General features: G+C 54.9%; 1 protein-coding gene across 2 annotated transcripts in view; it reads left to right on the forward strand.

The window, feature by feature from the left end:
- Positions 1 to 22,156, forward strand: part of CPNE5 (copine 5) — an 88,780-nt gene that overhangs the window by 63,873 nt on the left and 2,751 nt on the right. For both annotated transcript variants that reach the window (XM_059399110.1, XM_059399112.1), the window contains 10 exons: positions 2,445 to 2,486; positions 4,462 to 4,537; positions 10,282 to 10,335; positions 13,909 to 13,970; positions 17,934 to 17,980; positions 19,446 to 19,627; positions 20,469 to 20,596; positions 20,832 to 20,934; positions 21,521 to 21,578; positions 22,010 to 22,083. In XM_059399110.1, the coding sequence (XP_059255093.1) occupies positions 2,445 to 2,486; positions 4,462 to 4,537; positions 10,282 to 10,335; positions 13,909 to 13,970; positions 17,934 to 17,980; positions 19,446 to 19,627; positions 20,469 to 20,596; positions 20,832 to 20,934; positions 21,521 to 21,578; positions 22,010 to 22,083 (826 nt within the window). The remainder of the gene's footprint in view (positions 1 to 2,444; positions 2,487 to 4,461; positions 4,538 to 10,281; positions 10,336 to 13,908; positions 13,971 to 17,933; positions 17,981 to 19,445; positions 19,628 to 20,468; positions 20,597 to 20,831; positions 20,935 to 21,520; positions 21,579 to 22,009; positions 22,084 to 22,156) is intronic.

Here is a 22,156-nt window from a genome sequence, read left to right on the forward strand (position 1 = left end):
ACACGTGAATGATGTAGTTGACTTCTCACAATGCCAAAGTGGGTGTGATGATCCCATTTTACAGAGGGGTAAACAGAGTCCCTGGGGCCTTTGAGAGGGCTGGGCTGAATTTGCACAGGAATCTCACCCCTGGAAGTCTCAACCTCAGCGGCAAGTTAAAATTCCCCAGGGAGTTTTTAATACGCCCCCTGCCCAGGCTGTACCCCAGACCAACTGATTCTGAACTGCTGGCATCAGGATTGCTAATACGCGCGCCCCGCCCGGGATCCAGTGTGCAAATGATGGGGGAGCCCAGCCCTCTCCTCTAGAGAAGGTCGGTGGCTCTGGCCAGGCATTCCAATCAGCCAGGGGATGTTCCAAAACTACCCAAGCCTGAGTACCATCCAGACCAACTGAATCAAGCCCTTGCGCCCTGGGATTAAAAACAAGAAACAAACAAAAACCAAAAACCTCCTTAGTGATTTTGGGGGGTATCCAAGGCTGTGTCTGTAACTGGGGTCCTCCTGTAGTTCCTGAGCCTGTGGCTGTCACTGATCCAGTCGCCTGAGTGGCTGGTCTTGGTGGTCTCAGGAGAGACACTCCTTGCTGGGGTCCCCGAAAGTCCCCTGCAGAGCCGCATGGGTCTGGGAAGGACTGGGTGACTTTGGCATTGTGGGTCAGGGTCCTGGCTCTGGCCCTGGCCAGCTCTGGGCACATCCCTTAGGGCTTGGCTTCCCCAGCTGAAAATGAACGCACACAGCAGAGCCGCGGGGTGTGTGTATGTGGGGAAACTTTAAACTAGATCCCAGGCTCTGCCCAGAGACGCCAGGAACAGGACTTGGGGCTGTGTATGTCTGACAGGCTCCGTGGTGATCAGCCACATGGCCAGGCTTAGATACCACTGAGGTTACTTCCAGCCTTGTCATTTCAGGAACTGGAAGTTGCAGAGCCCAGGTACCCAGGCGGGAGGGTCCCTGATTTAAGTAAATTTCCTATGAAAAGCAATCCAAGTGTGGCGGAATGCCAGAGTGGAGAGGGGGAGGCATTTTTACGGAGACCCACCTGTGCGCCTTGTGGGCTCTGTCAACTCCACTAGTATCCTTCTTGAAAAGGATGGTCTGTGGCTCAGAGAAGTTCAGTGACCTCTCCAGGTCCCACAGCATCTGCACTCCAGCCTCTTTCCTCTCTTTCCAATCACCAGCCCCCTCCCCCGCCTTCAGGGACCTAGATTTTTTTCTAGATTTTTTACCCCACGATTCATTCCAGAGAGAGACACAGTATTTTGTTTTTCCTAAGAATTTAAGAGGATTCCTTGAAATGACGGGCTTCCATGCCTGCCCCATTTACCTAGATGGTCACAAAAATCCGGGGTGGTGCACGACCTCCCAGACGTTCCTCCATGGGGGGACAGTTGATGCCGCCCTCTGGCCCCGGGAAGGCTCATCTACGGGGAGACAGCGCCTCCTGCTGGGGGCCGCGCCACCCCCAGGCCGACTTCTCGAAGACCCACAAAGACTGGCTGCGGCCCCGGGGCGAGATGATCTATAACTAGAAGACAGGCCCAGGCAGCTGTCTCTGCGAGCCTCAATTCCGACGGAGGCTGGAGACCCCGGCTCCCCCACGCCTCTGGTTCCACCCCCCCGCCACTACCCCGATCCTGAGCCTGCAGGGAGACCCTGGCAGCTGCCCCTTCCCCGGGCCTCCCTGGAGGACCACTGGCACCAAGGGTTAACCCGCGGTCTTCCACCTCCCTCCTCCCACCTCTGGTCTGCTAGCCTGTTGCCATGGAAACGGGCTAAAAATAAAATGGGCTCCCAAAGCCCAGCCCCCTGCACAGGAGTCAAAACAAACTAATTAAAGCAGCCAGGCTAAAATATGAAGATAATTACACCCTCACTCAGGAGCCAGTCGTGGCAATGGAAAAGCTCAGCAGGCCATTCCTGACTGGGGGAGGCCCTGGACCCCTCCCTGCCGGTCTGTGCTGGTTCCCCATTGCTCAGACTCCTCGGATGGGGGTCCCACCAGTTCCTAGTCTTGTTACCTTTCCCCAGGAGAGCGCAAGGCTCTGGCCTGAGATCCCACGGTCCCTCTGCCCCCCCCCCCCCCATAAATCCGCACTATGGCTTCTTTCTACACTATGGCTTCTTCCCGGGACCTGTGTCCCATCTGGGGTGGCCAAGGAGAAGGTGGGGTGACTGAAGTCTGAGACTGTTTTTCCATATCCTTCCTGAAACTCAGGCAAGTCCCTAGGCAGCTTTGAGGATGCCTCTGTCCCCAAGACCTTTACTAAAAGGCCTAAAGATAGTTCCTTTGTCTCTGGGGCTGTTGTGTGTCCTCTGAGGGCCCTAGAGCCTGGTGGATGTCTCAGCGCACCTTTCTGGCCCAGGAGCATGGGAGGGACCTTGTCTTCCCGGCCATGCAGGTGCTGGGTCAACCCACCCCACCACGGGCGCTTTGCCTTGCAGGACCATCAAGGTGGAGGTGTACGACTGGGATCGGGATGGCAGGTAAGCAGGCAGGACAGAAGGTGAGCGGGGATGAGAGCAGCCCCGAGGGGTGGTTGGGCCCTCCCCTCAAAGCGGGAGAGCTCGCCAATGGCAGCTCTGGGGGTGAGGGAGCCTGGGTTTTCCAGGGTCGTCGGGGTCCACTGCCCCAGTGGCTTGTCCCTGCCCCGCTTCCGTGAGGCAGCAGAGGATCTCGGTCCTGCATGACATGGTTCCAGAGGCACGGGAGGCCTCTTTTTCTCAGATAGCCACCTAGCAGACAGCCAGTGCCTAAAACCTCACCACATTTGGGAGAATTAGGATTTTCTGAAATGTGCCTCTTCGAATGTTCAGATCCAGGTGACCCCGAGCATTCATGTTCTCCGTGAGGCTAAGTGCTGTGAGGTGACCGAGATGGGAAAGACAAGCTCAGTCCTCGGAGAGACTCCTCCGGGTCTAATTGTGTGGGGGGTGGGACTGGTGCATCAAAGGAACGGTTTGTAGGGAGCTGGCCCTGAGGGAGTGGGCTATGGGGAAGGGTAAGCTTTGATGCACACGAAGGGTCCCTTGAGCCATGAGGCTGTCCCTGAGTTGGGCCAAGCCGGGCCAGGAGGAGGACAGTTCTGTTTGGGTTGTGGGAGGCCAGTACCCTCCCTGTCTGTGCCTGGAAGGGCCCCCATGGAGCAGTGTCACTGGGAATTCATAGATGAGGACAAGAATGGGCCTCTCCTGGCTCTACTCCAAATGTCCTCTGGACTCTGCCATTCTGTGGCACTACGAGGGGTGTTGTAAGGGGACTTTTGCCCCATAATCTCCATCCATACCCCTCAAGTCTGTGATGCTGATAGGGGGTACTGTAAAGGGCTGTGCAAACAGAACTCAAGGTAGACCCTAGACGGTCCAGGTGGCTCGCCTTTCCCTGAGGCCTTCTGAGACAGGATTCCAGTGCCACAGAACCTCTGTTAACTCGCTCTGTTCCCCTGTCCTCTCCTCTTTACCAGTTCCATGTTTCCTCTTACCCCAGAGCTCCCCATACTTCTCCTTCACTGGGGAAAACTGGGGATAGCCACCAGCTTATAGCATCCCGCCATCAAGGAGCTTGTAGTCTGAGTCCCAAGAGCTATAAATACATAGTCAAAATCCAGAGTGGCTTCCAGGCAGAGGCAGGCTCCAGGGACACCTCCTAGGCCTCACTCTCCAGCTGCTCCGGAGGCCCCCCCCAGGCTGCCTCTCTCGGGGGTGGTGACCCCAAAAGGCAGCCAGCCATGGGAGAGATGGTGAGTGGGGTTCTTCTGCGGACAGGTGTTGCTGCTCTTACCAGGAACACATACTTGATGGGGCAGAGTCCCAGAAAGTGTGGTCACCACAGAAAATCTCAGGCTACCTCCACGGACATGATGCAAACGGTCTTTTCAAAGACTGTTACTGGAAAAATGGCAGATACACAGAAAAAGAGGAGTCTAATGAAGGATTTTTTAAGCCTATCATCTGAATTTAACAAGTGTTACATGTTGCCACATTTGCTCTATGTTTTGCTGCTGTAGTTTAAATTACAGACATCAAGGCATTTCTACCTCTAAATATCTCATTGAGAACATCTGAAAAATAAGGACATTTTCCTACAGAACCCTGAATGCCATTATCACACCTGACATGTTGAACAATAATTCTTGAATGCCGTCTAATATTCATTTCATATTTAAATTTCTCCTGTCCTCCCTGAAAGACCCGGCCCTGCAGGTTTTGTTCAAACAAGACTCCAAGTAGAAGTGGGCCCCCTTCCCTGGGGCCCTGCTCTTGGCTAGGTGACCGCTGGCTTTCCTGCTCCACAGGGGACACAGGGCTCTTCCCAGGGGCCCAGCCTGTGTGCTGGCGTGCGCCCCTGGAGTGGAGGTCCTGGGCAGAATCGGGAGCCCAGGGCTGGGGTGTGAGAGGCAGGGAGATGGGCAGAGGCAGTACCCAGTGTGGGACACTGTCTCACAGAGACCTTCTCTTACAGCCATGACTTCATTGGGGAGTTCACCACCAGCTACCGGGAGCTGGCCCGCGGACAGAGCCAGTTCAACATCTACGAGGTGAGGTGGACACCAGAAGTCCAGGGTTTGCTCTGATTATATCCAACTTCCAGCCACCGAGGACTACTGCAGGCCATGTGCTGGGCTGGGGTTTTCTCGTGTTCTGGGATGTGGCTCTTATTGTCTGAGTCTCAGAGAAGCGAGGGAATTTGCCCAAAGACACGTGGGTCAGTAAGTGGCAGAATAAAGAGGCAAACAATGTCAGCTTGCCTGGCTCCCCAAATCATTGAGTTACAGTGTCCCCACAAAGTGTTCTTCCAACAAGATGGGGGAGGAGGGGTTCCAGTGGGGCAGAAGTTGGGGCTGGGGGAAACCCAGGGTCCTGAGTTCAAGGTGGCTCTCTGCCTTCAATCAGAACAATTTCAGGGCCTGCTGAATATCTTACTGTTTCTGGAAGGGAAGAAACAAAGGAACAGGACTTAGGCAGCCTCCATCTGGATCTGGAGAATCTGGACAAGCCTCTCCCCACCCTGCCAGTCTTTCTGGAGATAACAGTGCTTGCCCTCCAAGGATAGTTTCTACCGCTGAGTCTTCGCCTGTGTGTGCTTGCCCTCCCGGGATGCCCTCTCAGCTTCCAAATTTAGCTTGAGTTCCAGCTCCTCTTGTGGCCTTCCCAGCACTCTGGTCTCGTGCTTTCTTCCCCATGTGAGCCTCATAGATAGTACAGTCTGTGCTAGACCCACTTAACCGCAGATACTTCTTCTTCTTCTTCTTCTTTTTTAAGATTTTATTTATTTATTTGAGATAGAGAGCAAGAGAGCATGAGCGAGGGGAGGGGCAGAAGGAGAGGGAGAAGCAGACTCGCCACTGAGTAGGGAGCCTGGGAACATGACCTGAGCCGAAGGCAGACGCTTCACTGACTGAGCCACCCGGGGGCCCCAACCACAGATATTTCAAACCCTAACAACTGCCTGGGTTCATATCCTGCTGCTACCACGGACTGGCTCTGTGACCTGGGCTATGTTTCTGCACCGTTCCGTGCCAGGCCCACTGAGAATGAAAGAAGTCACTAGGACAGTGTCTGGCCCCTAGTGAGCATGACGTCACTCCTGTCTTCCAGCATCTTCTGTGGAGTGCAAGGAGAGTGACATCTCACAACAGCCCTAGAGATGGGCTCTCTCCCCACAGGGGCAGCCACTCAGCTAGTGACATTGAAGGGCCGGTTTTGACTCCCATCGCAGAGTCTGCGCCACTCCATATTCTCCCTCCTTCACCCCAGGTCTCTGTTCTGAGTGGGCGGGTCGCGAGTTCCACTGGGCAGGAGCTCCCTGAGGGCAGACTGGGGGGACAGCCCTTCCTGGGGCCTCCCTTCACATGGGCCTTTGCAGTGCCGTGTGCACCTAGTAGGTGCTGATGGTCCAAGCATGTCCTGAATTCAGTTGAACGAGGCCATTGTGACGATGGAGCGTGGGTGCATTTCTTTGAAAGGGCTCCTATCCTCACAGTTAATTGCTTTGTTTTCTGCATCGGCAAAGGGAAGGGCTGTCTTGTTCTCCCACCTAGGCAGTGTGTGTAGGGGGGAAGTAGGCTCCAGCCTTCTCTGGCTGCCTTTAAGAAGATTTTTAGGGAAGGGATTCTCTCTTGGAGTTTGGCTTTTAAGAGTGCTTGATAGGCTCAGAAGAGGCTGTGATCTCTCAAGCTAAAAGCAGGAAAGGTTGGATTGACTTGTCGTCTCCATTGGAAAACGCCATTGGGTAGAAAAGGAATGAAAGTCTGGCAGTCCAGGGCCTAGGAGGGAGGCAGGCCTTGCCCCCTGGGTAGTGTCACTGGTAGGCCTTACTAGAGTCCAAACTGCCTGAGGAGAGAACAGGCTTCTGCTGGGAAAGACCCCCATCTTGGGCCCTGGTGTCGTCACTCTGGGTGTCTGACTTGTATGTCCATCCAGCCACTCGGACTCAGCCTTCCCAGACTGAAGGCACAGGCTGAAGCCTCCCCATAGCTATGCCCACTCCCTGGCCAGCTGGCTCCTTCTCCTGGGCTGCCATCATGACAGCCATGGCACCTGGGAGTCATCCTTGACACCACCTATCCATCCCCCCACATCCACTCCACTGAATCCTACTCCTCCTACCGTCCACGGACTCTGACATTTGTTCCCTTCACTCCTGCACCCCCCCTGCCATCATGTCACCTGTATGGAGGTGGAGGGGGCTTTGCAACAGCCCCCCTAATGGCCTTCCCCCCTCCTTCCGTCCTTTACTCAGAACTCCAAGGCCTCCTCCAAAATGGTAAACTGATCACATGGCTTCCCTGCTTAACCTTTGGCTGGGCAGCCTATCCACTGCCTGGCCAGGATTCACACAGAGGGGAGGGGAGGAGGTTCAGAATGACGCCCCCACCCCAGCTGAGATCCTGCAGGGCCCATTTCCTACAAGGTGGAGTCCGACTCCTCCCCAGGGGCACCATGCACCCCCAGCCGCCTACAGTCTGCGACAACCAGTGGGTGTGTATGAGCAGACCCATACCTCCCACCTCTAGCATGCCCCCAGGGTCTTACCTTGGCCCCTTCTTTCTGCTCACCACCATGTGGCCCCATTATGTTCTCTGAGGCTCTCTGAACCTCCCTGCTGGCTCAGTTCTGTGCTTCACTTCATGGTTCTCTCCTGGGGCTCCCTTTGCTCTTTTCCCTTTGGATCCTTGGGGACTCCCTTTGGGTATGATTCCTCCTCCAGGAAGCCTTCTCTGCCCGCACACTCACTCTACCCACAAAGTCTGAGGTAAATATCTCTCCTCCGTGCTCCCTCCCATGCCTCTCCCACGCCCCTGGCTATTATTACCTGTTTATCCTACTTCTCACCCCCTTAAAGACCATGAGGTCCCCAAGGGTGGGGGGTGTTGTCTCATTTGCTATTGTATTCCCGAAGCCAGCACAGCTAAGCCAGCACAGCTCCTGGCCCCTGGGAGCAGCTCTGTGGCTTGCTTGCACTGGAGGCCTACCCGAGACCTGCCTGGGGGGCCTTAGGGCCCCTGGGGGTGTGAGAAGAGGGAAAGAAGGCTGAGCTTTCCAGCCTGGGAGTTGGGAAGTTCCTGGCCTGGCCCCTAGGGGGCGACAGTGCCCTACGTGGAACTTCAGGGTGTGGCCCCAAGTGGCTAGTTGGTGGGGGTGGGGATGTGCGCTGGGAGTGCTGGAAACCTCAGAATAAACAGGGCGTTTCTTCAGTGCCCACTTCACATGAGGATCTGAGAACAAAACATGGCTTTAATATTAAAACAGTTATAATTAGAGAGTGGAAATGTGGAATACAGGCTAATTTAAAGTTAACACAGAAGACTTCAAAGAAATGTGCTTGTGGCCAGGTCTTTGGGCGACACCCAGACCCCCAGGAGGCCATGTTTATTCTCCTCAGCTGGGAGGGCTACTTGGGAATACAAGTTTGAGATGTATTCAGTTCTCAAAGTTCCACATCCTCATGAGACAGATTGGGACACTGAGGCACCGTGCGGCATTGGAACTTTTCACAAAGCTATCTGTGAACACATCATCAGGGTGGCCTTCAAGTCTGTGGGGGCTCTGAGATTGTTCTGGGCTTCTCTCCCCAGGTACACGATTTCCACCTGCAGAACTTGCCAGCTCTCCTCACCTGAACTTTCCACCTGAGCCCCCAAATCCAGCTCTTCCTTCTGTCTATGTGGTTACCCCTGACCCCTTTCCCTCCAGCCCCCACAGCCACGCCCTGGGCCCAAGGTCTGTGGTCACTTCTTGACAGTGCTGTTTTCCCATAGCTCAGTACCTGTTCTAAGAATCCCCAGGCCCTCATTACCTCTTACCTTCATGGGGGCGGCAGTAGTGGTAGTAGTAAAAATTAATAGCGGCTAACACTTAAGTAGTATTCACTACATTTCCAGACCATGTCCTAAACGCTTTACTTGTACTGACCTTTTGAATACCCAAACCTCTCTATAAGGTAGGTACTTTCTATTCCTATTTTATAGATGAGGAAACTGAGGCTCAGGGAGGTCAGGTAACTTGCCTAGGGTCACACAGCCATTAGGTGGCAGAACCGGGCAGGTAGACATGCCCCTGATGTCTCTCCTTCTCCCCTCATACTCATCTCTACCAGGGCTGCATCCTAGAGCCTGCTGTGATCATGGCCCCCTCCCGGTTTAGAGGTCATCAGAGTTCCCTGCTGGCTGCTGGGTGTTGTTCAGACATTTAACTTGGCATTCTAGGCTCTCTTCCAGCCAGCCCAGTTTGCTCTTCCACCTTGTGGTTCTGCTGTCCTGTTCTGTAGCTGTCTCCTCTCCTCCAAACTATCTCCTCGGACTGGAATGCCCTCCCTCCAGCTCCCCATGCCCAAACCCTTCCTGCTGTCAGTGCCTGCCGTCAGCTGTCCTGGGGAGGCTTCGAGGATGCTCAGCGGCCGGGAAGGGTCCTTCCTTCCTCCAACTCCTTTCACGTTTCTGGCTCCCCGTTTTTGGTGCCTCTTGTCCTCTGTCTCCTGAGGACATATCTTTCTCCAGCTGGAGTGAAGATTCTAGAAGAGAGAAATTGGTGTCCCCCACTCCCACCCATAAGTATTTGTTAAGGAATGTGTTTGTATTCGTTGTCAAGGTGGCACCCAGGTAGGCAGCACTGACCTTAGGGCAGGAACCTGGTTTCTAATTTTGTCACTATGCAGAGCCCTGTGTAACCTTGGGGAAAAGGCTTCTGTCCCTGGGTCTTAATTTCCTGATCTCCAGGAATGGATATTAACACTCATTCAGACAAAAGAGGCCTCTGCTGATGACAAAGCCGGCCACCCCCATGCAGAAGAACAGGGGATGGGGGAGCAGGGGCCATGAGTTCACCAGAAGCCTAGAGAGGACAGAGAGGGTGTGAAAATCAACCCGACTTGCTTCCTTTGATGGGAGATGAGGGCAAGGTTGGGCCTGAATGTCCCCCATGGAAACAAAAGACTTGGTGAGGCTTCTGGCCCATGTGAAAGGCCCTGGAAAGCTCAAGGGGAAGAGGGCTCACTTCTCAGCCTCCACGCTACCCACATCTTGGACTCGAAGATTCTTTGCGGTGCGGGGGGGAGGGGGTTGCTGCCCAGAGCATGGCATGGCGTTCAGCAGCATCCCTGGCTTCTGTCTTCTCCCCGAGTCGTGACAACCAAAGTGTCCCCAAACATGGCCAAATATGTGGGAGTGGTGGGGGGGGCAGTTGAGACCCCTGAGTTAAGCACACCCACAAGCGATTTTTTAGCATCTACTAAATAAGTGCTTAGGTCTGGTTTGGAATGAAAGGTTTCACATGAGGAACAGTTAAGGAAGTTCTAACTGCTGTGTTGGCAGGGGGGCGTGGAGGGGGAGCCCCCAAGGCCCGAGGACAGCCCTAGGGCTGAATCTCCAAGGAGGAGCAGGGAAGATGGGAACTGGTGGTGGGGGAGGCATTCGGGGTGAGGGGAGCTGCCTGAGCCAACACACAAAGGCAGGCACAGACAGGGCCCCTTTGCGACATCGAGCCTCCTTTGGCAGCATTGGGTGGAGGGCGTGTTGGGGGAGCAGTGGGGAGGAAGGTTAAATAAATATTATTCCTGGTGTGTTCGGTTGTGGAACACTGGATCTAATCAGGAATGCATAAATCTAAATGCCAGTTCTCTCACAAAACCTCCCTGGAGCCTCCTCCCCCAGACCCCCCAGTCTTACACCCCCCATTCTTCTTACTAGGGCTGGAGCCATACCCAGGGATTGTTAGAAGCTCTGGGAGCCCACCCCTGACTGCTTGGAAACGTTCCTGACCTAGTACCTGTTTTCTCCTGCAGGTGGTAAACCCAAAAAAGAAAATGAAAAAGAAGAAATACGTGAATTCTGGCACGGTGAGTAGCCACGCCCCTCTCTGTAGCCGGGTGTGTACATCCTGAGTCCGGAGCTAGGTCTGCCTTGTCAGGAGTTGTGCGTGTCTGTGTGGGCTCGTGTGGGGTGTGGAAGCCAGACCTGGAGAGTTAAGGGTGGGAAGGGTGGGGCAAATGGAGCCACAGCCCTGGGGTGGGGGTGGGCAGCCAGTGTAGACGGTAGATGGGCCACACCACAGGCGCTGTGATACAGAATGAGAAATCCCAGAGAGGAACTCCCATGGGGACTTCCTGCAGAAAGGGAGAGGAAAAGGAGTCGTGTGCATTGAGCCCTTACTCTGGGAAATTCCCCACCGAGGTACTTTTCACAGGTTGTTTCCTTGAGAGGTAGACATTATCATCCCCTTGTCATAAAAGAGGAAACCAAGGCTGCCAGCAGGGAAGTGACTCAGCTAAGGTCACAGAGCCAGAGAGGCACAACCAAGGTCCTAGAGCTGGAGACGGCAGTCAGTGCCCGTTTGCCACAACGATCCTAGGATTACACGAGCCATGTGGCATCTGGGCGCCTGCTCTTCAGGACATCCATGCATTTATCCAACAAACATTTCCTGAATGCTGCCATGTTCTAGGCATGAGGGATATAGCTGGGAACAAGACAGACTCACATCTTTACCTTCCTGGTACTTATATTTTAGTGGGGGAGACAGAAAACAAATACATATGCATACATATACCTGTATTTTTCAGGTGGTTATAAGTGCTGTGGAAAAAAGTATAAGAAGGTAAAAGGTTGGGGTGCCTGGGTGGCTCAGTCAGTTAAACTTATGTCTTGGCTCAGATCATAATCCCAGAGTCCTGGGATCAAGCCCTGCATCGGACTCCCTGTTCAGCGGGAGACCTGCTTCTGCCTCTCCCACTCTCCCTGCTTGTGTTCCCTCTCTCGCTGTATCTCTCTCTCTTTCTGTCAAATAAAGAAATAAAATCTTAAAAAAAAAAAAAAAAGAAGGTAAAGGGTTAGGGAATGCCAGAGACAAAACTATTTTATATTAAGTAGTCAAGGAAAAGCTTTTCTCTGAGAAGGTGACATTTGAGCAGAGATTCAAAGGTGAAGGAGCAAGCATTGGGGCTACTGGAGAAAGAGAATTCTAGCTGTGGGGATCAGCACATGCTGCAAAGGCCCTGAGGTGGAGGCCACGGTGCCTGTCTCAGACAAGCCAGCGTCTTTCCCCTGCAACTATATTCAGAGTTGTACCCCTCCTGTCCCTCCCTACTATGGCAGTCCGAAGCCCCAGAAGCTAATGCGACCACAGTTAGTCATTGGATTTAAGCAAACTGCAACTCCAGACCCGGACGAGGTCCTATTCAGGGAGCTCTGCGGCTTTCTCTGAGGTACCTTATTGTCTCCATCTGTAAAATGGGTTCATAAATCATCCCTACCCTCCTTACTGCACTGGCTGGCTATGACAGAGGGCTGGAAATTCTCTTTTCACTCCAAGGAGATGAATTGTAATGGCTGGCAGACCCCTGGAACTTTCCCACATATTCCCGTGTCCCTAGGGGAGGCAGCACTTTCCCCAGCTGAGAAATCCTGGATGTACAGCTCAAAAAAAAAAAAAAGAAAGAAAGCTTGAAAATCACTGATCTTTTTCAGTCTTCTTGAAGATAAGGAAACTGAGGCCCAGAGAGGGGACACGATTTGTCTCGGGCCAGTCTTCAACATAAAAAGTTAGTCAGGGTCCCGGATTTTTTTTTTTTTTTTTAAGATTTATTTATTTGAGAGAGAGAGACCTCACATGAGCGGGAAGGGCAGGAGAGAAAATCTCAAGCAGACTCCCTGCTGAGCACATGACCTGAGATCATGACCTGAGCTGAAATCAAGAGTCAGATACTCAACTGACTGAACGACCCAGGTGCCCCGGTCCAGGACGCTTATTAAAATGCATATGCCGAGTCCAGGTCCCTAGGGTTCCATTTTAGGAGGCCTAGGCTGGGGCCCAGGAAGCTGCGTTTAGTGCTTCTCATACCTTCCTTACTATGTGCAGAATCTTCTGGGGACCTTGTTAAAATGCCAAGAATCTGCATGTCTGCATTTCTTTCTTTCCTTAAAAAGATTTTATTTATTTATTGATAATTTTTTTGAGAAAGAGCACAAGCAGAGGGGGAAGCAGACTCCCCACTGAGCAAGGAGCCCAATGTGGGGCTCCATCGAAGGACCCCTGGATTATGACCTGAGCCAAAGGCAGGCACTCAACTGACTGAGCCACCCAGGCACTCCTGCATGTCCACATTTTTAGCCAGCATCAGGATGCTGGTGCTGCTGGGGGGGTTCGGGGACCACACTCTGAGCAGCAGGATCCTGGCTCAATCCGTATGGTCTGGCAAGTTAGGAAATTACTTCATCCGAGGGCCTTGGGGTTCAACCCCACCTGCAGGTTAGACTCGTGTGAGGAGCTTAAAAAGGATCCAAGGCCAGAACCCTACCCCTGAAACTGATGTAACTGGTTTGGGTTCCTCACCCAGGCTGCAGGAGGTTTTCAAAGCTCCCCAGGGAGTCTGGTGGTCATCAGTCAGGGTAGAGGCCACAGCCATAGTCTCCTCCTAGCGAAAGGAGGCTTTGTTCATCCAGGTGCCTAACACCCTAACCACGGCAGGTAGGGTCTCCAGGGCCCAGCACAGCACCCACAAACCCTCCTGTTATTTGGGTTGATGTCAAGCAGAGGCCCTCTCTGGCCTGCCCAGAGAGTTTGTAAAGACAGCAGAGCCTGCACCAGTAGGGAGTTCCCCAGATTCTAGGGTAGAGCTCTCCGACACAGGTAAAGGTTTCCTGCCCCAACCTTGCCCCATTTAATTGATTTTGGCAGCCGGGTTTTCACTTACTTGTCCTCACAGTCCTAAATCATTATTGTAATGAGCCGCCAGGTAGCTGCCTGTCTAGGCACAGTCAATGCCAAAGCCATCAGGGGGCAGGGGTGAAAAGGCGTCTGCTCTGGGGCGGGGGCCCAGGTCGGTTACCTCCCGGGGAAGAAAAGGCTGCTTATGAGGATCTTGGGTCCAAGAAGGTAGAGATCAAGAGATACCAAACAGGTGAGTTGGGACAAGTGAGACTGAAGATACAAGGACACACCAAAGGGGCATGTTTTTCGGATGGATGGTTCGTGGGACAGGGAGCTCCTCAACATTGGCAGGTTGGTAGTGCCATGTCGGGAAGACCCCCTTGCCTTCCACACTCCATGCCGGTATCCACTTGGGGGAAACTTGTGCTCTTGGCTTGAGCCTCCATGCTTCAGGGACAGAGGGCGGTCCCTGTGGGGGTGCAGGTGGGGTCAAGGTCAAGAGGGCAGGCTCTGGAGTCAGACCTGAGTTCGCTTCTCACTCAGCCAGGTCCTGACAGTGTCCTTGGGCACACTGCCTCCCTCTTTGAACCTCAGTTTCTTTGGCTAGAAAATGGGATAACCATTGTGCTTCACAGGGTTGTTGTGGGTACTGTATGCAGTGGAGTGTGCAAAGCCGGCGGTGCTGCGTGTTCCCTCACTTGCAGCAAACCATCTCCCCGCAGCTCTGAGCTCCCCACTGACCAAGCTTCCTCTTGTTTTCAAGGTCACGCTGCTTTCCTTCGCTGTGGAGTCTGAGTGCACATTTCTTGACTACATCAAAGGAGGGTGAGAAGAGATCCAGCCTGGTTTCTTTGGCTTTGGGGAGAGGGAAGGGGGCCCCACATATAAGCATGAGCAGCTCTGGCCGCTTTGAGACTCTGGACATAGCCTGTGAGCCCTGAGCCAACTCTAGTATCTGGCCTCAGACAACTTGCCCAGAGCCCTGGATGCTTCTGGATCCTAAGTAGCTACAGAGGGTGCTCCTGAGCCATGGAGGCCAGTCTGGGTCCCATCTGGATTGCAGGGACGGGACCCCGAGGTGGTAGGGACTCCATGACAAGAGAACCAAGAGCTTAGGGAAGCAGAGCTCTGGATGAGGAAACAGGAGGCCCAGGCTCTAGGCGCTTCTTAGCCATGAATTTGTTAGATTACTTGGAGCAGGTCACTTTCCTTCCCTGAGCGTCAGTTTCCTCCTCTATACATGCAGAGATTGGAGTGAATTCTAATGGCCGTTCCTTCTCTGAGCTTCTGATGCCTGGTCTGGTGGGGGTGGGGGGCACTGATTAGCCTGCCCAGTGGCAGCAGGGACCTATAGGGGGCAAGAGGTGCTGGGGGATGAGCCATCAGAGGGTCCCACAGCCAACAGGTGGTCAAACATGAGCTTAAGGAGCAGAAAGAACCAGAAGGGCTGGCATCCAGTCCAAGACAGGCAGGAGAGCCCGCAGGCTCTAGCCCACAGCTCATAGAAATAGAGACTGACTCCGAACTGAGGTTAGTGTGCTCTGTGCCAGAACAGGGGCCAGGTCAGGGTGTGGGGAGCCGAGAGCCCACAGGTGCAGGCAGGTGAGTGACTACACCTGTCTGGAAAGAAGACAGGCAGGACAGGTGCCAAAGGCTCATCCCAGCCAAGCGGGCACTTGGCTGCTGCCTTTTCCAGGGCAGAGGGAAAAATCGGGCCCTGGGAAGCCACACGTACTCTCCCATGACACCACACCCTGCTGCCTCGAAACTGGTTTCTAGGTTGCAAACTCTCCTTCTACCCGCTGAATACACACCTCTTCACAGTCACCTGGGGGCCTCCCACTGCCCCTACCTGCCCTTCCTCTGAGCGCACTCCAGACCCTGCCTGGGCTCCCTTCCCCCATCAAAACCGCCCCGTTCCCTCGCCCATGAAGCAGCCTGCACTTACATTCTAGAACACCTGCTAATTTTCAAACAGTGCACATCCTATTTATCCTTCTTCTTTGCAAGGCGCCCCTCATGTACAGAACCCAGTGGGCAGGGCGAGGATGATTATGTCCATTTTACATAACTTGCTGGTGGCCACATGCCCAGCCAGCGGCAGGCCTCCTCCTGGCCTCACGTGCGGCATTGCTTCCACAGTCGTGAGTCATCCTGGCCCTGCCTGTCTCACAGCAGCCAGGTGGGCCAAGATGCCGGCAGACACAGTGGGGTGGAAGGGCTGGGTGCTGGGATGTCTCATCGAGAAGGAGCCCTCAGAGGCCAGCCTTCCCTGCGAAGCCGGCGCCGCAAGGCCGGGGAAGGTTCGGCGCTGGCGCCAACCCCAGGCCTTGCTCACACCTCTTCGTCCTCACCAGAGACCCGAGCCGGAGAGCAGGCTCCAGGGATCGAGAACTCGCTCACCTGCATGTCCAGACAGGCAGCTGATGGAGGCATTTGTCTCGGGCTCCTCTTCTCCCTGGCCTCCCTTCCCTGCCCGCCTGGCCCCAGAGGGTGGGAATGGCCACCTGGGCCCTGGCTGTGTTCTGCCCTGCTCTGCCCCAAAGCAGGGAGGCTTTCTAGCCCCTTCCTTCGCCAAATCATTTTGGAACCCAGAGCAGGGGAAGACCAGTTTAAGGGGTAAGACTTACCTCTTCCTTCACCCTGATTTGGAAGAGCCCAGCCAGTGGTGTCCTCAGTTGTGGTCCCATAGGCCAGAACCGCCCTCCCGATGGCGGCCCTGGGAGCAGAGCTCTTTCCCTGTAGCAAAGACAAGATCTCTTTACTTCCCAGGGAGAGATGACAACGAACAGTAGATGAATAGGACAGGTCAGCCGCTCTAACAAATAATCCCGTGACCTCAAGGCTTAATACAAACAAAGGCTTATTTTTTATCCATGGGGTGGCAGGGGTGGGTGGGAAGATGTACCACACCATCCGTCAGGGACCCAGGCTCTTGCCATCTTATTTCTCTGTCTCCCTCAGAGGTTGGAGTCCCTTGGACGCCCTGCCCCCAGGCAGCAGACAATGGGAGAGGGCGTGGGCTAGACTGCTCTGGCCAGCAGACCCAGCCCTGGGACTCCTGCTGGGTCCTTCTTCCTCCCTGGGGGACAATGGTTCCATGAGCAGGAGCTCATGCACAGTCGGGTGGAGAGAGGGCTGTGGCTGATCTTACATCGGGCCAACTTGGAACCACCCGAACAGAGCGTCCCCACCTGTGATCCCAGAACCACTCCTCAGAATCCATCCGTGGAGGAGGGCAGGGATTGTCTGTTGAAGAAGCAGACTCTGGGGCCCCGTCTTAGGCCGACTGAACTGGCATCGTTGGGAGTGTGGCCCTGGGCTCTTCTTTCTAAACCTGGTCACCGACTAGCTCTGTGGTCACTGGACAATGAGGCCCACAAGACAAGACTTTATCCAGGGGCTCCTGTCTTGTCAGCTTCATTCTGTCAGTATCTAGCCTGGACCCTAGAGCAGCAAACCCTCATCAACCCTGAACCTGAATCTTTAAAACCAAGCTTTTTTATTATGGAAAATTTCTAAATACACTCAAAACTAGAGAGAAGGTATAACAAACCCCCAGGCACCCTTCACCCAGGTTCAACAGTTAACCGACCCCTGGCTATTCTCCTTCAACACATGCTCCCTTTCATTCAGTTATTTTGAAGCAAATGAAGCAAATCACAGTCATCAGATTTTATCCCCCCAATACTTAGGGATATAGCTCTAAAATATAAGGACGTTCTCTTTGTAAAATACAACTGCAATACTATAAGTAGTATAATTACACCTAAACATCAAATAGTTTCTTTTTTTTTTTTAAAGATTTTATTTATTTATTTGACAGAGAGATTACAAGTAGGGCAGAGAGGCAGGCAGAGAGAGAGAGAGAGGAGGAAGCAGGCTCCCTGCTGAGCAGAGAGCCCGATGCGGGACTCGATCCCAGGACCCTGAGATCATGACCTGAGCTGAAGGCAGCGGCCCAACCCACTGAGCCACCCAGGCACCCTCAAATAGTTTCTTAATACCAAATATCTAGGCAGTGTTCCAACTCCCTATTTTTCTTATAAAGTTGTTCAGTTAGCTTATTTTAATCAGAAATCCAGGCAAGATCCATATATTGCAACTGGTCGATTTGTCCCTTAATTCTCTTTTCATCTGTTGATTCCTCTAAGCACGCGAGGGCTTGCTAAAACAGAGCCCTGCTCCCCACCAAGGGATTCAGATTCACAAGGTCTGAGGGGGGAGGGGACTCCCTCAGACTGGGTTTTACTGGCTGCTTCCCCCAGCTGTCATGGAACATGTTCCTCTGTCCCCTGTATTTCCTGTACACAGCTGGGAGAGAGCTCTGGAAGCTCAGTTGGATTCAGGTTCAAGTTTTTGGCAAGACAGCAGTATGGGGGGTATTTGGTTCTTCCCTCAGAGATGCATGATATCTCTTTGGCTCTCTTTTTTTGCCAAATAAGCGTTAACCCTGCATCTGACACTGAATTTGAGTGAGAAACACAGTGAGAACTTCACGGGACTCAGGTGGGCCCAGGGGCAGGGTTTTGGGAGGAAATAATTAATTGTCACCATGTGCCCACACAGAACACAGTCCATTCAGAGAGCTTCAGACACTGCCTTCCTCTTAGGTTCACAACAGTCGTTTGTGGGGAGGCCGTGGCTGGCATGATTATCCCCGTTTTCCAGAACTGGAAGAAGATGAGCGACTTCACCAAGGCCACGTGTCCAGCAAGCTGTGGGGCTGGGGTGGAGGCCGGATTTTTCCCTGTCCAGGTGACTCTCCTGCTGCTCTTCCTCTTCCAGGACCCAGATCAACTTCACGGTGGCCATCGACTTCACGGCTTCCAATGGTGAGTGGGGGGATGGGCAGAGGAGCTGGCTCGGGGCTGGGGTCTGGAGCAGGGAGGGCTTCTCAGAGCTGTGGTAGTTGGTCCTAGCTGGGACCAGCTCTCCCATTTTCTCTGGCCTCATCTTCACTGAAAAGGAGGTCCTTAGGGCCTGGGGAGCCAAAGGGATTACCAAGATGGTGAAGGTGTCCCCAGCCTGGACTGTGGTCACTAACAAATCTGGGCTCTGGGCCCATGAGGAGCGCTGGAGAAAAGATGTTTCCTCATAGGATCAAATCTCACATCCTCCTACATAGCCCAGTCCCCAGGCTGGAGGAGAGCTCGTTGGTCATCTGTGAGGGCACGAATCCCAGTTCCCAGCTTCGTTGGGGCTGCCCCAGCTCCCTTCCCACCGAGGACCTTCACCAGGGTGGGGCTCTGCCCAATTCACCATGAGCGACCAGTGCCCAATTTCACACTGTTGGAAACGTCACCACCTCCCTTGGAGTCTGGACCCCCGCTGGCGGTACTCCGTGCTCACTCTCATGCCTGTCAGAGCAGCCCCGGTTTGGGACTTGTGGGATGGGCCCCAGAGTCCTAGGGTGGTAGGATTCAAGGCCGGGAGGGGCATTGCAAGAATCCCACCTGCTCTGTCCTCACAACACTCCCATGAGGTGGGACTGTCACCCCCACTGCACACACGAGGACCTGAGACTGAGAGGTAAGGACCCACAGGAAGAGCACGCAGCTGGTCGCAGGGAGAGACAGGATCTGTTGGTTGGCAGTCTGTGACGTAATGCCTTGGATGAATTAATAAGTAAAATGTGGGCTTTTCTCAGGGGGGATGAGGGCTACAGGGGTGACGTAAGGCAGCAAGAGGGATAAGGGAGTATTGGGGGAGGCTATGATTTTCAGGACGCACACTGGGAAGGGGACCCTTGAGTAGACGAAGCAAGCTACACGCACCTATACGGAAAAGTGTCCTGGGGCAAAGGGACATGCCACTGTGGAGGCCCTGAGGTAGGGATGGCAGGGGGCTGGGCCTGAGTGAGGGGAGGGGCTGGCAGGAGGCAAGGAGGGAGGTCACTGGAGGCCTGACCCCAAAGAGCCTGTGGGCTCCCCCGTAAGGACTGTGGGTCTGGTTCTGGGCAAGATGGGAGCCTTCAGAGCCAAGAAGAGGCGTGGCCTCATTCCTTGGGCTGGACTCCAGGCAAAGGACCGAAGCTGAGAGATGGTCTGGGCAGCCGCCTTCCCACAGGCAAGGGGATGGGGCTGTCACAGAGGACAGGAGAAGCCGGTGAGCGGGTGCATGTATTTTGAAGGGTTAGCAACCAGGATTTACTGAAGGATTGAGGGTGTGGCAAGAGAGAAAGAAAAGAGTCAAGGATAAAGAAAATCACGGGTGCCCCTGGAGACCCCCCTCTGCATTCTGAGCCCACAGTGCTTGGGGTGTCAGGAGCAGCAAATGTTCTCATGTCCCGTGTCGCAGGGAACCCGTCACAGTCCACGTCCCTGCACTACATGAGCCCCTACCAGCTGAACGCCTACGCGCTGGCGCTGACTGCTGTCGGGGAGATCATCCAGCACTACGACAGCGACAAGATGTTCCCTGCCCTTGGCTTTGGGGCCAAGCTGCCACCCGATGGAAGGGTGTCCCATGAGTTCCCGCTGGTAGGAGGTCCTGGGAGGTCAGACCGAGGGCTGATCAGGCTCGGGGCTTGGCGACAAGCCTGGGGTGGAGGGCTCATCGTCCTGCTCATCATCCCTGCCCCAGGACAGTCAGTGCCCCCTTTGGAGGCAGGGTGGGTAGGTTGCCTGCTGGGGGGTGGGTGAGCTCATAGCAGGGCCCCCAGAAGCCCACTCCCCACCTTGCTCACCAGCACCTCCCCTCCATGTCTGATGCCACTCACAGTGGGCTCTGGCCTCCTTTCCCTGACAAGACCCAGGAGAGGTGGAGTGGAGATGTGCTTGAACTGCCCCTCCCCCCCAAGGCCCCCAAAATAAGGGTAAAGGGGTGTGCACTGGGATAAGACAACTGCGGATGGTCCCAGGAGCTCCCTGAGTTGGTGCTGAGACGGGGGTGGGGGGGCACCTCCTCTCCCTCCCTCCCACAAGCTGGGAGCACTCCGTCATGCCAGGCACGGTGTTGCACGCCAGATACAAGAAGACAGATCAGCTGCTGGTCCTTCCAGAGCTGCTCAGACCTGGCAGTCACCTGGAGGATGGGGTGGTTTGCCCAAGGTTTCCTGAGGGGAGCAGCCAGGGCTCTCAGGGGGGCCTGTCTGAGCAGGAGCAGGGAGTGGGGCAAGGAGCGGGGTTTGGGCTCTGCTTCCCCAGAGTGTGCGCTGCCCGCGGGGCTCCCTCCCCTGCCCACTACCTCCCACCAGGGAAGAGTCCTGGAGATCCCAGGCCCGCTGGCCTTCCCCACCCTGGCTGTGCACAGGCCCGGCTACCCTCCCTCCTCCTCCTCCCTTCTTCCTGGGCTCAGCCTTCCTCTCCTCGGCGCCCCCAGAATGGCAACCAGGAGAACCCTTCCTGCTGCGGCATCGACGGCATCCTGGAGGCCTACCACCACAGCCTGCGCACTGTGCAGCTCTACGGCCCCACCAACTTCGCCCCGGTGGTGACCCACGTGGCCAGGTGAGTGCCAGGGTCCCCAGATGCCCATCCCCAGCGGCTCATGCAGCGTCCATCCACAGCTGTCCTCTCTGGAACGTGGGAGGGGCGTCTCTTCCATTCACCCACCTTTCAGGGAGCCCTGACCCTAAAGAGACTCTCCTCCCGCCAAAGAATCCCCCCCACCCCCTGCAAAGTGTTATGGGGGCGGGGAGGGGTGCAGAGCGGGTCAGACAGACTGCAGCCCCCGCTCCCCCAGGACCGCAGCCGCAGTGCAGGACGGCTCCCAGTACTCGGTGCTGCTCATCATCACGGACGGGGTCATCTCGGACATGGCGCAGACCAAGGAGGCTATCGTCAATGTGAGCTGGGGGTGGGGGGCATGCCTTCCCACTTCTTTAGAGAAACCCCTGGGAGGAGGCTACGCGGGCAGTGAGATTTGGGGAATGGAAGGATCCTGTGGATGAGCTCTGTATCTAACACCCACCCCCCACGTGGGCCATTCCCTCCCTATGCCTGTGGCTCCCTTGTTAATCTGTCTCTTGGACCCCTGCCCCAGACTCCAGCCCATCCCTGCCAGGAGGAAGTGGGAGCCCAGAGTGGGGGAGGCCCAGGAACATGACTCCCCTTACTGGGTGGGCTCCCAGTATAAGGGGCTACAGCCCCAGCTCCCACTTCTGGCTGCCCACATAAAAGATGTCCCACTTGATGGAGATGCAGGGACAGGAGAGGGGATGGGGGGTATCTCACAGAGGCAGACCTGGCACCCATTTCCCCCTCTTGACCCTCTCTTCCTCTCCGGTGCCCCACGGCTATTTCCCTTGGTTCGAGTCCCGGCCCTTTCATATGTTTCTCTGTGTGTCTTCATCCTTCTGTCTGCCATTTCTCCGTCCTTCTGTCCTTCTTCCATGGACCCACCCCATTCTGTCCCTCCTCCTGATCTCCCAGGCTGCCAAACTCCCCATGTCCATCATTATCATCGGAGTGGGCCAGGCGGAGTTCGATGGTAAGTCCCCACCCCCTGATGTTTCCCCAGAGGCGTCACGCTCTTGGGAATGACCCTTCCCCAAAGAGTGAGAGCTCCTGGGTGGGTGTGACTGTCTGGGTGAGCAGGCAGGGTGTGAGGGTGTGTTTGTTTGTACAGGGAAGGGTGTGTCAGGGTGTACACCCATCCCATATCCCAAGGCTGTGGGGAGCAGGTCCAGTCCTTCCTCCCTCCCCCAACCCTGGGAACGGAGGGTGGGGGAGCCAGAGCACTGGGCTAGAAGTCAGAGACGCACCATGTTGGGCTCCTCCTATCTCCTCATCTCTAATGATGGGGTCTGGACTGACCATCTCTTCCTGTATTGGCCCGGGATTGGAGGACAAGCCCACTGTCCTGCCAGGCCCGGGTGCCCACCTTAATTCAGTGTACCACCAATGCCTGTTTTCACACAGCCATGGTGGAGCTGGATGGCGATGATGTGCGGATCTCCTCACGGGGGAAGCTGGCAGAGCGGGACATTGTCCAGGTGAAGCCCAAATCCTGCCTGTCCCAAGGAAAATGCCCAAGCCCTTCTAGCCAGGCCAACCTCATACCCCCTT

This window comes from Mustela nigripes, chromosome 5 (genome assembly GCF_022355385.1).
Source record: "Mustela nigripes isolate SB6536 chromosome 5, MUSNIG.SB6536, whole genome shotgun sequence".
Taxonomy (NCBI): domain Eukaryota; kingdom Metazoa; phylum Chordata; class Mammalia; order Carnivora; family Mustelidae; genus Mustela; species Mustela nigripes.